The 17,273-nt window shown below is 40.0% G+C and overlaps 2 protein-coding genes across 4 annotated transcripts in view; one reads left to right on the top strand and one right to left on the bottom strand.

Moving 5' to 3' along the window:
- tesk2 (testis associated actin remodelling kinase 2) overlaps nt 1-11,410 on the top strand; it is a 36,117-nt gene extending 24,707 nt beyond the window's left edge. For all 3 annotated transcript variants that reach the window (XM_085377326.1, XM_085377324.1, XM_085377325.1), the window contains 6 exons: nt 997-1,081; nt 1,345-1,428; nt 2,279-2,365; nt 4,453-4,591; nt 6,233-6,763; nt 8,142-11,410. In XM_085377326.1, the coding sequence (XP_085233452.1) occupies nt 997-1,081; nt 1,345-1,428; nt 2,279-2,365; nt 4,453-4,591; nt 6,233-6,763; nt 8,142-8,431 (1,216 nt within the window). In that variant the 3' untranslated portion in view covers nt 8,432-11,410. The remainder of the gene's footprint in view (nt 1-996; nt 1,082-1,344; nt 1,429-2,278; nt 2,366-4,452; nt 4,592-6,232; nt 6,764-8,141) is intronic.
- A 521-nt stretch (nt 11,411-11,931) lies between these two features.
- On the bottom strand, nt 11,932-15,979 carry LOC146613058 (uncharacterized). Its single transcript, XM_085378299.1, has 5 exons — nt 15,873-15,979; nt 15,478-15,710; nt 15,273-15,394; nt 14,555-14,657; nt 11,932-13,608 (listed from the first exon to the last, which is right to left on the bottom strand). Exons 1-5 carry the CDS (start codon nt 15,977-15,979, stop codon nt 12,653-12,655), a joined length of 1,521 nt encoding a protein of 506 aa, XP_085234425.1. The 3' UTR covers nt 11,932-12,652.
- Between the last annotated feature and the right edge of the window lie 1,294 nt (nt 15,980-17,273).

Raw genomic sequence — 17,273 nt, 5'->3', positions numbered from 1 at the left:
GGTGTTACTGTGCTGAAAGTAGCCACTCCCGTTATTATTTATTATTAAGTGGGAGAGTGCAGTTTGTCAGGAAATGATGAATCTTGGCTTGCTTAATCCAGTTTAAAAATGTATGAAGCAAAGGTCATTTAAGTGAACGAATTAGAGAGTTAAGAGAAATGTTACTATATCATTTTAAATGTCATAAAAGGTGATTAAAAGGTCTGCCTGGTAGAGTCAATACCAAAAACCATTGGTAGTAAATTAGAATAGAATGTGGTTATTTGTAAATCTTATAGACCTTATAGACTTCTTTTAATAGCAGTTTGGAAAGTGTCTGAGAACTGAGGAGACCTGCTGCTAGACCTTTGTGAGAGAAATATTGTCCCCTTTTTGTCCGATATGCGATTCTCGCTGCTCAAAAATACTGTGTGTTCTTGTTTTGTATTTGTCATTCCATGATGTACCAAATGTTTGCAATTGGTAAAAATCAGCCTGCCTGCAGTCCAGACTCTTCTATGACAAAGCCATGCTGCAGTAATGGATGCAGTATGTTTTTTAGCATTGTCTTGCTGAAATATGCAATCTCTGAAAAAGGAATGGTCTGGATGGGAGCATATGTTGCTCTACAAGCTGCATGTACCTTTCAGCATTAATGGTGAGGTTAGAGTTTGCATGTTTTCACAGATGTTCTATATCCATTTACTCCGCTAATGCACTCAAAGAGGCTTTTACTTTTTAGCACACGGGTAATATAAAGCCTCATGTTGTATTAAACATACTTCCTTTACCCACTTTGTGAACATGGTCAGGTCAGGTCTCTTCCTCGTTCTACACTCACTCTTGCCTTCCTCAAGTTAAAAACAACTCTGTAAAAATATTTTAGATCAGTGAAGCAGGAAAGCAGAGTTCTAGGTTAATCTTAAAACTGCAAAGTTTCTTACATTTTCTGGCTTTTTTACTATGATGGCATGTTGAATATAATAAATTATTCTGTGTCTGTGATGGTGTGTTTAGCGCTGAAGGAGAGAAGCTTTCAGTGGTTGGGTCTCCTTTCTGGATGGCTCCGGAGGTGCTGAGAGATGAACCCTACAATGAGAAGGTAGATGTTTATCTTTACAGCCAGTGCTGCTATGGCCTCAGACTGGATTGAACATAAACTTTGATTAGACATTGTTAGAATAGTTTTGTTTAAACCTAAACAAACCCCGATGGAAACTGAATCTTCGGAACTGTTAATAATAGCAGATAATTCGCAGTTACTCTGATCTGAATTGTTAGAAGGGGCAATTTTATATTTTTATAAGCAGTCTTTATTTGCTCTTGCGGGTATGTGTGTAAATATTAACGTCGATCTGTTTTCAGGCCGACGTGTTCTCCTATGGAATAATCCTGTGTGAAATCATCGCAAGGATTCAGGCCGACCCCGACTTTCTTCCCCGCACAGAGGTGACTGCTCATCTGCCTCGCATCACTTTTCTGATCACATGACCTTGCAGTACTAAGTCTACATGTTTGCACTGTACACAGACTAATCTTGTTGCTATACTGTGCCTCTCACCATGTGTACACAGTAAAATAGTTATTCACAGAACAAAATGAGTGTCAACCATTTTCCCACCCATTTTAGAAAAATATAAGTGAACTTCAAATACTTACTATTTATTCATCTAATGAACTTTCTCATTGTGCTTATGTCCAGGCTCTCTTTGTACAAGGCCGATGTTTACCGTTTATGATGTGAAATATGTAAAAGGCTCAGAATATTGCTGTTCAAGTTAGTTAAAACCACCCTTTTCAGTCTTATTTATAACTGCAGTAGCATCTTACACTGGCATTAAAATTATGAAATGCATGTTAATAAAATACAGAAACTTTGATCACCTGTACATTTGTTTTGCACACCGTTTAACATTAAAATCCCTTACCAAGCATCTACTGTATGCAAGTTGGCATGAATTCATTAAGAATGATAACTGGTCAAAAGGGTAATCCTTTGCATTTCAGTGTGAATTGTGCCCTTAAGCCGGGCTTACAAGTGAATCTAAGTTAATAATAAAGCAGCTGATTATTAGTTCTTGATGGCCTAAAGCAAAAGAAAACTTGGCAGCCAGCAGGATCATGTCAGAGGGATTAGTTTGACACGAAGCTGGCTTTGGCAGCTGAGTTACAGTATGTCAAACATCTGCTGAAGTGCTGTCAGTCTCCGTCTTTATCCCACTGTTAGAATATGAATTTCCTGTTTGTTCTTCATGTATTTCAAACCTCTTTGTCCCTCTCGCTTCGCCCTCCTGACCAGAACTTCGGCCTGGACTATCACACATTCCAGCACATGGTTGGAGACTGTCCGCCTGACTTCCTCCAGCTGGCCTTTAACTGCTGCAATGTGAGTCCATTATACAACCTCATTTTTTAAATTTCAGAAATAATAAAACTTTAAAAAGCAGGATTCAAATAATCCAAGTAGTGTCTGTGAGGCTTCAGGCTGCTCTAAAGGCTCTGTTTCTAAATTTTTTCCTACTATTTAAATCGGTATGATGTCAAAAAAAGAGCAGATATCTGTCATATAGCCATTTGAGGCCCACCCACCTGCTCTTCAGTCCTTGTGTTTGCAACCAGCAGCCAATTGGAATAAAGTTGGCTTAATAATGGTAGAGAAGCTAACATAGTTTATTTCAGACCAAGTGAAATGAGCGACTTCATCAAAACCCATGAGATAAACTGTGATTCATTTAAAGTGGCTCTTTTAAAGTCCAATAAACAGCTTAGGTTTATTTTAAGCATAAAAACATGTTGTTTACTGGGAGATGTACGTGGTCATTGCTTATTGATTTCCAATCCTCTGCTTTCCATCTTGTGCAACAAACATTCAGGGCTGCTTATCTCTGACCAGCATTTACAGGAAGTAAACAAAACATAACTGTTAAATATTTAAAATTCAATAGAAAAAAATAAATGTGCTTGTTAGCACTAGTTCACTGATAATAAACACCCACTGTCTGCTTGTGAGAAAACAGCTTGCAGGCAGCAGTAGCTTTAAAGTAGCTCATAAAGTTGAGGCTTCAGTCTGTTTTTATAATGTGTTTACCACAAACTCTGCTATGTTGAGACAACATTTCCCAGTTGGCTTTGTCCTGGAGTTTCGACTGTTTTATTTCTAATTAGTTAAGTAACGTTCATTCCCTTTTTCAGAAATAAAGGGGCAATCTGATTATGTGAATAATCGGATTTAGCTTCCTCTCCAGAAGGGGTTCTGTTCTCTAAAAGCAGAGCCACTCACTTGGCACGTTCTGCTTTTCTTAAGTCATATACTGGTTTGTTGTAAAAGTATCTAGAATAAGCAGCAAGTAAATGAAACCATAAAATAAAATATATTTGCTTATAGACTTTAAATGAGATTTTGCTACTTTGTTTTACTCACATGATCACTGAACTGAAAACACGAGTTATTTTTCACTGAAGTTAATTACAACCACAGATGATGAGAGCATTAAAGATCTTACAGCACCCTGCTGATTAAGACTAGATAGGCCTCTTCTATCCCTTCTCATCCTTATCTCTTGTCTTGCTTTTATCATCCTTATCCTTCTTCAAGTCTGTTTCCAAGTCTGTCTCTTTCTGGCATTTCCTTGCGACTTCTTTTGCACTTCTTTGACAGTTAAATATCATCTTTTAGCAACACTTTCATTTTTTTCACACTTTGTATTTCATCCCAGCTGTCCATTGCCAATTTCTTCTTCTTCCATCTGCCTCCCCTTGTTTCTCTTGCTTTTATTTTGCCTCTCAGCTTTATCATTTTCATTTTGATTTCATACATTTCTATCCTCATAAATTCAGTCAGTCACTATTCTTGGAAAGGAGGGGCTTTCCTGCATAGGGGAATTTTTTGTAATTTTCTCATAGGGATTTTTAGCTAGAGCCAAACGTTAATCAACGGCTATATGATTAAAATATTAAGCACGTTTGAGTTTGCATTTCTGTCACATAGGGTGACTCATGGCCTTTAATGTAAGGATATGATTGTACTTGTATGTGCTGGCACCACCCAAAGGTAAATCTAATTCTTAGCCATAAAATAAACATTTTATTACTAGATTTTATTGCTAAGGACAGTCGAAAATCATAGTGACCTCAGATGTTCATTTTACTACTTGTCTTAGTCTTATACCACAGTCTGCTGAGCAACTGAACATTTCCCAACTAGAGTGCCAATAATATTATAAAACCGTCCTTTCTTTGTGCCACTATGGCACCAACCTGTAAACTACAGTTTAAGGGTTTTGGTGTCATCGAGTAATGTAATGTGAACTATGACACTGTTACATAATCAACGCAGTTTTCATGTTAAGATAAATGCAATTCTGTTTGTGTGTTTCTCTTTACCTAGAAAATAATTTACAAAGTGCAACCTTTGATAATGTTTATTACTGTCACTATCAGCCTTCTCCATATCTCCTTTTTCTTCTCCTTTAGATGGATCCTAAACTCCGTCCATCCTTCTCAGACCTCGTCAGGCACCTCGAGGAGATTTTCGCACGCCTTAAAGTTGAAGATATGGAGCACGAGTGTGTCCTGCTCACTGGGGACAATGACAAGAAAACCATAGCCAAAGGTAACAGTCCCCCCCCCTCCCACTCTCACATAAAACTTCAGCTTTACAGTCCATAAAGGCCACGTCGTTTTATTTACACGAAGATGCTTGTAAATTCCTGTGAGGGGAGGTGAAAGGAGGGGAAACTGTAAGCAAACAAGGCAACAGAAATTTCCCTCACCTCACCCTTGCCACTTACAACAGTACAGACTCTGCTTGTCTTATCTTCTCAGCCTGTCAACTATTTCACCATTTATCCAATGTCCAATCCAACTCTTCTTTTTCCTCCTAACACCACAGTGCTTCTCATCTCAAATTTCCCACGTGTGGGACTAATAAAGGTTATCTTATCTTATCTTATCTCAAAGCAAACGGTCACTTACAAAGGTGCTGTTTACACTGCCCTCACCCTAAACATACAGCCAGGCTTGCTCAGGCCAGATTTTGCTCCTTCCAAACAGCTTCAGCCATGTAATAGCCCTTATTTCACTGACGTCTGTATTCACTATTATCGCACTCAAGCGAGCTATTTAAAGTGCATCATGTTAACATTTATCTGAGTGTCCCTATCACTGACCCAGAGCTCTAACCGTGAATCACTTTGATTCCTGAAAATATAAACTTCATCCACGGTAGAAGAGGAAATTTGGTCAGAGATCAACATTCCTGCTTGAGACACTTAATCCATGCAGGCCCAGGTTTCACTTCTAATTTGGTCCCGCGTAGAGCCGCCTGCATGTCTGACACATCATGGAGTCACGAGGAGCCAGTAATGATTTTGTTTGGGCAAGCCCCAGAGCTTCACCCCCCCCCCCACTACATGTTATGTCACAGCTGTGACATAAAACATTTATACAGCTGTCAAGATTATTGTTTTCTTTTTATCCGATGAAGGTGGCAGAACATATAAAACGCAGTCTTAGCCTGCTGGCATGAGGGTGATCCCTCATGTAGCTGTTACTGTGTGGAAAACAGGGCCTGACTGTGACACCTCTCATCAGCTGTTGGTTGTTACATCATAAACTTCCTTTTCGCCATTCCTCCTCCCCTCTATGTACCCATCATCCTCCTCCACCTCCTCCATCTCCCTCTCTCTGCTGATAACATCAATGTTTCCCGAGACCAGGATCGCCCTGACAGTAGGAAATGTTTCTGTTGCATAACGAAAACGTAAAAGCCAAATATTTTTCCAAAGGAGCCTTTTTTTAGTCCACATGAGTAAAAAGAGTTTCCTGGAATAAAGGAGACACCTGGGGGTCCACTACAAGCTTTGAGAGGAGCTCGTATTTTTAGATATATTTATGCTATGCTTGGAACCGTCTCAGTACTTAACTTTAAAAAATATTTATACGAGTAAACCCTTTGTTTTTGAACAATGTTTAACAACCACCAGCGAGACGGTTTCTTAATCCTGCCATGATTCCAGCGCTGCGAGAATTAAACCCGACCACACCACTGAAAACGTCTGTTTAAATAATCTCATGCAGCGCCTTGGGAAACTGTTAACATACATTTAGCCTATTCTGCCATCTAGTGGTTTTAAAATATTCCTGCTTCACCTTCTGTATGGCTATGTCAAAAAAAAACCTGAAATACACTTCTGTATTTTCTGTAGATTTTATGTAAGATGATCACAGAAAGCTCTTGTTCTCTTCATTTAAGGGGAGAAGATCCAAGGCTTCAAGCGAGGGAATCCTCTTGGTTTCCAGAACGATAAAATCCCTCCTAAATCACCCCGCCCCAGACGAAACATCTGGCTCAGCCGCAGCCAATCGGACGTCTTCTCCTGCAAGCCAGGAAGAAAAGTCAATGTCCAGGACCCTTACTATAACCCCCCTACTGCCAAGAGAGCCTCCAAAGCCCGCAAGATCAACCCTTTTACAGCCCGAGAAGATCTGTGCGGGGGGAAGATTAAGTTTTACGATGTGCCCAGCAAGTCTGTCTTCTCCCTGGTGTTTGACCTCCACTCGCCACCTGGAAGTGTGTTCAGTAACCAACCATGTGCTCTCGGGCCCGGAAGAGCCCAACAAGAGGCGTCTTATTACTGGCAGCAGCTGCCGGGAAGACAGTGTCACTCCTTACCGGTATCGCCCCAGCTTCCTCGCTCTGAGATCTTCCACCTCGCCGCTGCTGTTAGCACCAACAACGGTTCTGTTAACTGTAACTCCAGTCAGCTGTCCACAACTCTTCTAGGTGAGCTCAGCGAATGTTTGTGGAAAGATAAAAGATGAGCTTCAAGTAGAAAACAATCAACTAAAATTAGATTTTAGTTTAGTTTAGTGGCTAATGGTCCCTCTTTGAAGTGACATGTCAGGGACATTTGTGATTAACCAAGCAGTTTGCATGTAGCATGCAGCAAGCATTGTAAATAAATAACATTTTTAATTGCTGAGTGTGTAAGTAACTCTTTGCTTTGCGGTTTAAATTCTAAGCTAGAGGATTGTGAACTCATAATATGCTTCTTTTCAGCTAAGAGTGCACCATACATGAGGCGAGTAAGGTGATGATAACCAGAAATAAGGAACTCATGTTCAGTGCTGCTTTTGAGCAGGTTTTAAATAAGAGGATAACACGTTATCTTCTGTCAGTGATGACCACAGTAACGACCAAACCATATGTGTCATATTATTACATTACCTGTTCACTTTTAGGTTACTGTAACAGACATGAGTCATCATCTGTGAAGTCAGTTTCATTCCGTCTGTTTCATATAAATGAAACGGTGTGGGCCATCTCATTCTGCAGGAGCAGGAACAGAACAGTCTGTAATTATTAGGGCGAGTTTCGTCGTTCATCAGTTTTTGCTCCTTTAGTGTAGGTTGACAAGTTAATGCGATTATTTAAGTGTACATCTTTTGGGATGCATAAGAAAACTATTTGAGTTCCAGTGCAAAGAACACTGGAACAAGGACCATTACCATATCGCTATGGTAATGGTCCCACATAATTAGTAGCTAAAGTTTGGAAACTTGCATGGTTTAAATGATAAGCATGAGGGTGATGAATAACTGGCAATATTTGTCTGCAGACGCCGTGTGTGACCTTATTAAAGTCGTCCTTTATGATCTCAAAATAATAATGCACTTTGAATGTTGGACAGGAAATTCCAGTGGCAGTCAAATAGAGCAGCCATGTAATTGATAGTAGCTTTCCATGACTTAGTGTCACCGATTTACCCTATTTACACAAGTTTAAGTTTAGCCATAGATCAACATGTGTGTCCTACTCATAGTGTGAGAAATCTGTGTTCATCTGATCAACAACACTGCATCCAAACTACTTCAGATTTGGTTTGATGAATTATCAGGAGCCCGAGTTAAGTGCACTGCTGAGTTTGATGCTGCTTGGATGAAGGATGTGACAGACACACAGACACACACACACAGACTATTTTTGTTGCTGTCCTTTTTACAAAACAGTAACTTTATGATTACCTATATATGATACATTAATGGACATCTGTAAATTGTAGCTACAAAGAGTTAAATTCAACATAATTTACAAGTACAGCAGTCTTTTTGTTGTAACCTTTTATCCTTACTCTTTCGGCTTTTTTTTTTTTTTCTCACAGGTACTAACTCACGGTCTGATGCAGGCCAAATGGGAAATGACATCCGGCAAAAGGTGGCGCTGAGCAGCTGGACGAAGAAATATGTCGTGGTTGAAATCCCACCCTACTGCGGGCAGAGAAGAGGGGAGGACGACGGGGAGGTAGAGGGAAGTAAGGAGGACTCGTTAAGGGAGAGCTGGTCTCCGATGATCCCCAGCAGTGAGAGAGACAGTGGAGAGGCCATGGACTGCTCGAGCAGCCCGGAGGACGAGCAGGAATGGGAACGGGGGACAAACACATGCCCAATGTAATGCACCCGCGCAAAATGCGTCAACACACTGAGGTGGTGGAAAAGAAAGCGGGGAGGACTCTGACTCCACAGAGGCAGCCGAAAACGGCTTTTAAAAGTAGACTGGACACATTTCAAATTTTTTTGGAGAATAAAAGATAAAAGGAAAAATCACTTGATTGTGATCTTTCAAGTGAATGTATCACCTGTTGACTCAATCAAGCACACTTGATTTGGATAAATAATTATTGTTCAAAGTTTCCACCCAGGTGTGAAAGTCAGCAATAGCACAAAAAGCTTTTTATCAACACAACGGACCCTCTGCATAGAGATTATTTTTCTGAAAAGGTTGTTTGTATTTAATATTGTGAGATGTAGATTTTTTTCTTTTTCCTCTAGTCAGTGTTTTGTCTATGAGGAGAGGTATTGAAGAGCCATTGTGTTGTGTTTAGGTTTTGATACTTTTTGTGTTCATTGAGAAACAAATGCTTATACTGAATCAAAAACCCCCGCATCAGATTTACAAGACCGTACGCTGATATTCAGATGAGAACGTGCCTAAAAGCACTCACGAGACCGATGTTTAATCTCTCCCCCAGGAGAAAAAGGGTGACAGAGTTAAGGGTTTGTCAGTGATTTCTCTGTGAAATTGGGAAAAGGGTGGTTCCTCACTGCTCATTCCTGCCAATTTAAAAAAACAACCTGGTGTCAGGCGACTGAAATCTTTCAGGAACATTTCTTGTTCTTTTGACATTTTTTAGCCCGCTAACTTTAAAGTACAGAAAAAAGAGGAGAGATAAACTAGTCAAACGAAAGCCAGCCAGTCTAAGCATTTTTTATTTCTACCCTCTGTAGGCAAACATAGATATTGTAATAAATGTCTTGTACATCTGTCAGGCCAGATTTCCAAAACAGTCCCTCCAAAAAAGAAGCAAGCCAAAACACAGGTTATTTACTTGGATGTGTTCCAACTCAAGACAAGTTTAAAGCCACACGATGCAAATTTTAAAGAGCAAAACTTAAATAAAAAGCCAAATCTGAGATCATACCACGACAAAGGCTGAAAATCCTTCCACGCTATGCACTGAATTATCCCTGGATTCAGAAGGATATCTGGATCTAGCTTCATATACATCTCAAAAATATATCACAACTCTGTCTCCCAGTTTTGATCATGTAAAGTTTTGATGCAAAGTTTCCAGTTTTTCGCCATCTCTCGCTGGTGATAAATCCTTCCAAAAATTCCCGCATCTAGATTTGTACGTACTCCAAAAATTTATCACTTCTGAGTTTGCCAAGTCTCACCACTGATTTAAAAAAAAAAAAAAAAAAAAAAGAAGGGAAAAAAGAAGATAAAATAATAATATTAAATAATCCGTCCATAATATTTGAGTGCTTCTACTAGCAGACGAACCATCCAGTGTGTGATGGGTTTGAAGTAACAACCTGCTTCCCACTTTACTCTTCTGATTAAGTATTACAGGATGAAGCTACTGAAGCATAATTAAATCCACTTTAAGGTTGATAATTGTAGCAAATGTTGGTAAACTATAGAAAGACGGGTCTTACGTCAGACTTATAAAAAAAAAACAGGATTACTGTAAGTCATACAAACAGTGTTATCAAACAGTCCTTACAGATTTGTGCGTTGTCAGAAACTTTTCATGGTGGTATTGTTTTAACATTGCTGATACTGAAATCACTTTACTTAAAGGACTCAGTTGATGATTGGGTGTAAATATGTTTTCCAGTTTAACATCATAACCTGGAGTTTCAAAGTCTTTCATGGTGACTTTCTGCTCTAGTGGAGGGAAAACATTTAGGCAACAGGAAGTGCCGCAAATAAATGCAGTTGTTATTTGGTAAAACTGAATAATTACAGCGTACAGTACAGATTTTTTTAAAGCTGCTAACATTTGGTTCGCTTTGTTTAATGAACTATGAGACCCTGTGACTTGTTGTACTTGACACTCCACTGAATGTCTGATTTGAATCAGTCGTCTTTAGTTTTTCCATCTCCACCTTAATGAGTATTAAAATCCTTGTAAATGTCTATCCGAACAGCTCTGTGTACAAACTAAATGGCTCATAAAGATTAGATTCATAGTGTTGAACATCAACGCCGATATTTTTTCCTTTGTGTGGCTTTTGTTGCGTTCTGCTGATCTCAGTCTGATCCCTCTAATAAGAACTAAAATGCACACATAGAGTGATATATAGAGTCCTGTCCTATCACTACTCCTCTATGCAACTTTTATCACAGTTTTACAGGATAAAAGATCTAATTTCATATTTATATTGAAAAAAGTAATGTCTTACCTTTGTATATTTGTGTAAAATGTTTGTGGTACTTGCCTTGTTGAATACAGATTAAGATGTTTTTTGTTTTTCTGATTGAATAACAAGTTTGCCTGAGTTTTTCTTGTCTTACTTCAGGATGACTCCCGTCACCCTCAGAACTCACACTTCAGATTCCAGAGCCTATTTTAGCTTTCAGAAAAGGTCAACCAGTCAGTCTTTAATCGGTTTATAATCACCAATAACCCTAACAAGCATCACTGAGTTGGAGGAGGAAGCTAGAGTACCTGAAGCTACACGGGCAGCATGGGAACATTGAAACTCTAGACAGATTCAAACCCAGGAACCTTCTTGTTGTGAGACATTCGTGCTGACCACTGCACCATCCTAAGCGAGATCTGTTTCTAAAATAAATGAAACTTCCCAATTTGATTTCCATGCCCGGAGACTGAAGACAAGCGATGCCAAAAGATGGTTAGTTTAATTCTCATGAGTCATATATTTAAATAAAGCAGTTCTGACACTTTCCAAAATCCTTCAAGTCTAATCTGGTTACATTTCTTTCAGTTTACTGAAATGTATTTATTGTAACAGCCGTCCATCTGCAGGTTATCCAGTTCAGGGTCATAGGCCGAGAGACTTATCCCAGCTTCACAGGGTGGGAGGCGGGGTACGGCCTGCAGAGGTCGCCTTTCTGTTTTATGACCAGTAACATTCAATAAAATTCAAATCAAACTTAATCCTCGATTGACTGTTTGTAAAAATGTAACCTAGAGGTTTAAACATACCACAGTTCCTACTTTAGTTTGCAGTTGTAAGAAGTTATTTAAAACATACCTAATTTATAATCAAATGATTTCCAGCTTATAAAAACACTGACATTGTGCTTGAAAATGTAAAAACAACAAAATGGGAGGGGAGGGGGGTGCAGGGATTACTGCTTTTGTTAGAGCCAGACAATCTCTTCTTCTACCCTCTGACGGCCCATCAGTTTTTTGGTACTTCTTTGATTTACCTCCAGCACAAGTAACTTTGATGTTTAATGGAAACACCAGACACCGATCTAATCTCTGATAGGGCTGAGATGTGTTCAAAGATGTGTTCAAGGACCAAGTTCAAATGCAGAGCAACTTTATTTACTTTTCAAATTTGCAGTTTGGGCTCCGCAGGGAAAAACTTATCAGGATTAAATTAACATAAGTTACATGTAATAACAAAGGCAATGAATATGAAATTGGTAATTTAGGAACAACAACACGGTTGAAGATGAAGAGAGAAGAATGGCAGGTAGAAAGCCTCTTTAGCTTTTCATTAGCCTCTCATTAAGGCTGATGGATTAACACATAAAGCTACGTTTCATGAGTCTTTAAGGTGATTTGAAACCAGTGATTAAAAGGACTGAAGCTAGCATTAGTTCTGCAGTCTGATCACAGACTGTATATGAAAGATTGACATATGCTTCAGGTCTGAATTTTAAGCCATTGGAGAAGTGCTTTAAACCTGCATTCTTTTTAAAAGCCAGTAGAGGGCGACTATAAAAAAAAGAACTCAGTTTTACTCGGTTTGTGACCTCAATAAACATTTCATAAACACTGAGTTTATGTCTCACTGAATAAATTTGTTCCTAGTTGGAGTAAAACAGATGTGTTATACGGGGCATGTTTGAGGAGTTGATGAGTTTATTTCCACCCTTTACTCACCACAGCTGGCTAAAAAAAACAAAAAAACATAAAAAGATAAAACACTTAATAACAACTTTCCACAATCCATCTTTTCCATGCAGCCTGTGTGGCGCCTGATGGAAACACATTAGCCGGGCCATAAACTTGACTGTAGTTTTATAATTCTGTACCACTCAGTCTAAAATTATGTGTATATGTAACATCACAAAAACAAAACCAATTATTAAGTTCTCCACACGGGCAGCGGTTGTATAAAATAAACATTATAAGTGTGCTGTTTTCTGATGAGACTTGAGGCTAGAGCGCTGGGTGAAGCACTTCCCGCACAGCGAGCACTCGTAGGGCTTCTCCCCGCTGTGGACCACCGCGTGTCTGATGAGGTTGCACTGTTTGGTGAAGCTCCGGCCGCACTGCATGCAGCTGAACGGCTTCTCGCCCGTGTGACTCCTCAGGTGCTCTTTGAGCTGGCTGAACCTGGTGAAGCTTTTGTCGCAGTACGTGCAGTTGAACCGCTTCTCGCCGAGCCCGGACCTCCAGGGCGTCCTCATCCTCCTCGCCAGGCTCAAACTGCCTCCAACTCTGTGTGTGGCGAAGGGGCCTGCGGGGTTCGGCCCAGTCCGGCCCTCGTCTGGATTACTCGTTTGAGTACAGCTCTGTAACTGTTGAGGAATCAAGGTGGGATCTGTGGAGTTAATCTGAGATGCAGAGTTTTGTCCTTCCTCTGACTGTGGCCTCTTACATCCCAAACTTCTGCCTCGTCTTTTCACTCGTGCGGAACTCAGCACAACAGAATTAAATTTCCCAACAGAGTGAACTCTGGGTGCCACATCCTCCAAATGCAACAGGGCTGAAGATGCAAATGCAGCAGGAATCTGCTCAAACTGCTGCCCGGTGTACGGGACACCTGGGTCCCCCGTGTCTCTGCACACGCTGGATGGCCACAGCTGCCCCTCAGCTGTCTCTGTCACAAACGTGTGGGCTGAACCGAGTGGAGCTGCGTCCTCATCCGCCTCTTCCTCTTTCTCGTGTTTCACTACGAGTTCGATATCATTTTGGCCGCTGTTCAGCTGATGTTCTGGGAAAATGCTGTAGCCGTCTACTTGGGAAACCAGATCTTCAGAGAGGGCCGGGTTTTCAGCCGAGTGGTAAAGCTCCGCAAAGCTGTCGCCTTGGGCAGGTTTTGTTGTGTCGAAATACGGCTGATGCTCGGCTCCAGAGACTAAAGAGAGCACATTACCAGAGAGATGCCTTTAATAAAACCTTTAATCGTTTAGAGCAAAGGTGTCAAACATAAGGCCAAGTCTCCAGAGTCACCCCACTGGACAGCTTTGGAAAATGTAAAGGAGGGTGTAAATTTTTCATATTTATTTTCATATATTTCTGTATTTTCATAAATTTGACAGCTTACCCTACTATTAAAGCTCTTCCCTGTGGCTATCCATATTACACCAATGTAATTAAGTAATAATTAAACTATTAAATTAGAGAAAATCTGTTTTTTTTCCACAGTAAAACACATAAATGTGGACAAAAACTTTCTGCTTTATAACTACAGGACAGTCTGAACAATGATAATTTTACACATTTATTTCTTGCAACTCAATCCCAGAGTCAAGCTGATAGATTTATTTTATTAAGCAGAGCAGCATTTCTTTATCATATATTGAAAGTAAAGGTAAAGTTGTGCTTCTTTTTCCTCATATTGTGATATCTCAGGGATTAAATGGGCAGTTAAACCTCTTTGCACCAATAGAAAGGGAAGTTTCACTGGTCTGACCCACTTGGCCTCTGAGTTTGACATCCCTGATTTATAGTCGGCAAATAACAATTTGGCTCATTTGAAATTAATTTATAGTTGTAATTCTTATCAGATCATATCCTGGGCTTTGAATTCAGTGCAATGCTGTTAAACTGCAAACCTAGACAATAATTTGTCTGTAAACTGAACCATGTGTGTAGCATCAGCTCTGGTGCACATTAGCACACATACATATTAATTTGTACTCAGACTCAGGCTTCTCATCTTATGACCTGTATATAAACAGTGCATTTATTTACCTTTACAGCTTATCTGAGTAAAGTGAAGTATTCCTTGTGCTTGAACGAAAAGTCCCTCTTAAACATCACATTGTTTTATTTCTTCACTATTAAAGGTGTGGACTCACTCGGTCTGTCCTCTGCATCATTTTTCCACATATCCTCTTCTGCACACTCCTCTTTGATCCGTATGTGATCAGGCCCATTAGCAAGCTCCACGGCCTCAGCACACTGCAACAGCAGGCTCAGGGTTAGTGCTTAAATAAGATGACACATGCACTGCGTGGTCAAGCAAATGCATCAGTGCTTATATGCAAGTTGTGCTAGTAGAGCTCTAGCCCATCTACAATGAGGTTAAATAAGGTTAACATCACAAAGTTATAAAGTTTTGTACTTACGAGTCAATATAAAATAATTATTACATATATTCTAATTTACTTTCCCGTGTTTCTATCTTAAGGATATAGGTTTAAAAAAAAAAAAACTCCCTTAAAGCAACTGGTTCCTCGCTGAGCCTGGTTCTGCCAGAGGTTTCTTCCTGTTAAAATTGAGTTTTTCCTTCCCACTGTTGCCATTCATAGGGGGTCATATGCTTGTTGGGTTTTTCTCTGTATATATTATTGTAGGGTCTACCTTATAATATAAAGCACATTGAGGCAACGGTTGTTGTGATTTGGCGCTGTATAAATAAAACTGAATTGAATTGAATTGAACTGAACCCAGTCTGGGAGCTGGTTCCACAAGGGGATTGGGCTCTTCTAGTTAAAGGCTCTGTCTCTCACTCTCACTTCTGGAACTTCTATGAATGGGATAATATGGTGCACTGGTATAATAGCCGTATCCTACCTGCTGGGGTTGATCTGGAGCCTGAGCTTCCACCGGTGTGTCCCAATGTGAGCTCTGAGTTTCTTTGTTGAGAACTACTTTGACCAGAGGAGAGAATCTCCCCGCTGATGGATTGTTAAACACTAAGAGAGAAGATCACACAAAACTGTCAGTTATAAACAACAAAGACGTGACTCCTCAGCATCTCTCAGGCAGGTGTCCCCACCTTTTCTCCTGGCCCTCATCCGGCTCTTCCTCAGCTCTGCCTCCATCACCTCACACTTGCTCTTCAGCAGGTCGATGTCCCGCCGGCTCTGGCTCACCTCCAGCCTGAGCACCGTGCAGCTCTGGTCCACACGCCGGTTTATCTCAGCTACAGCCGCCTTGGCCAGGACTTCCATGACGGACAGCAGCTGACTCTGGAAGTCGCAGCTCTCCATCTCGCACTGGTTTCGGCTCCTTGTTACAGCACAAATAAACGTTTTAAGCTGCACACGTCTACGCGTGCTGTGTGTGAATCTGTGTGAAAGTATTAGAGCAGTGCATCCATCACCGAAGCACAGCGGCAGAAGTATCTGCAGGTTCTTCCGCGTATGCTAGAGGGACGCTTGTTTTTAGTACCTCTGTGATCCAGACAGACGGTCACGACTGAATCCTAGAAAATTCATGCAAAAAACAACAAGCTGATAAATGCGTCTGTGCGTGTTTAAAAATGTAGTTTCCACCATTACAGGAAGTACTTAAACGACACACCAAACTCACTTGCAGCCACAAGTGACGTTGTGCTATTACCGTAATTATTACATACAAGCGCACTGCGCGTGTAGCAGGTGTGATTGCGGGTGACTGATTATTATTTGTTTTAATAATAATCATTTATTATGATTATTTATTATTTATGTGTAACTCCAATTACAATATGCTGTAACCTAGCTACTACCTTTATAAACAGCCAGATATGGACCTAACTGTACGTACAACAACTGACTTTTTTGCGAGATACAGATGTCTGACATATTACATGTGTAATATGACTTTTACATTTTGGAGGGTTCGTTTTTAGGCATGGTTTAGGTTGTCATGCCCATTTTGTGCAAAGATTAAAGTGATTGGGCCGCAAAAGCCACAAGGAAAGAAGCTCCTCCTTTCTCTGTAGTTTCAGTGTGCGTAGCATGGCTGATATGGCCAAAGGAGCATTTTTCTGCTGTTTCAATACTATTATTCTAAGAAGAGACTTAACCTTCCTGTAGCATTTATGAACACATCTGAAAAGAAAGAAAGAAAGAAAGCCATAAGAAATGTAACAGACAATTTAAGCAGTGAAAAAATTATGATAACAAAAAAAGAGAGAAAGAAAAACATCATTAACACTGGGTTACAGTTACTAATATAAACCACTCTCTGTCCAGGTTTTATCCCTAAGTTTTCGTCCAAACTTCGAGACACTCCACCTTAGATGAAACAGCTCACTGCAAATAAGCATTAAGTTGTTATGAGTGATCGGCTTCACCCTGTAATCAACTCTTATAGGATGGTGAGGATTATACTGGTCTTTATATACTATCTTTTGGAAGAATGGTGATTGTCCAGTAGAGTTCATGAGACTTGTACAGTCAATCAGTGGGCATGCGGGGGCCCAGCACCTTACTAACACACTTTTCCTTGTTTTTCCTTTAATTTGTCCTGTATGCTGGTTTTTCTCTATAGTCTAATCATCACATAAAATTATTCTGAAAAAAGTTATGCAATTAAGGTAAAAATAAATAAATAAATAAAAACTATCATGGCGTGAATGATGCAGGAACACACAAAGGCAGGCTAACAGAGACAAAGGAGGGGTTATGTAAACCCACATGAGTAGGTATAATAGAAACACCAGGGTAAACAAGATGCAACTGAAACTAATTAGAACAAAAACAAAACAAGTTTAACTAATGACTAAGAAAACAAAACAAAACAGAAAATAACTAAATGGGGAATTCCACGACGAAGACAAAATCTTGAGGAGGCAAGAAGAAAAGA

This window comes from Diplotaxodon limnothrissa, linkage group LG18 (genome assembly GCF_057381915.1).
Source record: "Diplotaxodon limnothrissa isolate DT_005_m linkage group LG18, D_limnothrissa_male_GT1.1, whole genome shotgun sequence".
NCBI lineage: Eukaryota > Metazoa > Chordata > Actinopteri > Cichliformes > Cichlidae > Diplotaxodon > Diplotaxodon limnothrissa.
Note: the sequence above shows the minus strand (reverse complement) of the source record. Positions and strands in the feature narration are given on the sequence as shown.

Bases quoted from the DNA above. Each gene is read 5' to 3' on its own strand.
- LOC146613058 (XM_085378299.1), bottom strand. From the start codon at position 15,979: ATGGTGGAAACTACATTTTTAAACACGCACAGACGCATTTATCAGCTT. The intron at 14,658-15,272 runs GTAGGATACGGC...CTGCTGTTGCAG, and splicing joins CTCCAGATCAACCCCAGCAG to TGTGCTGAGGCCGTGGAGCT. The intron at 13,609-14,554 runs GTGAGTCCACAC...TGCTCTCTTTAG, and splicing joins TGATGCAGAGGACAGACCGA to TCTCTGGAGCCGAGCATCAG.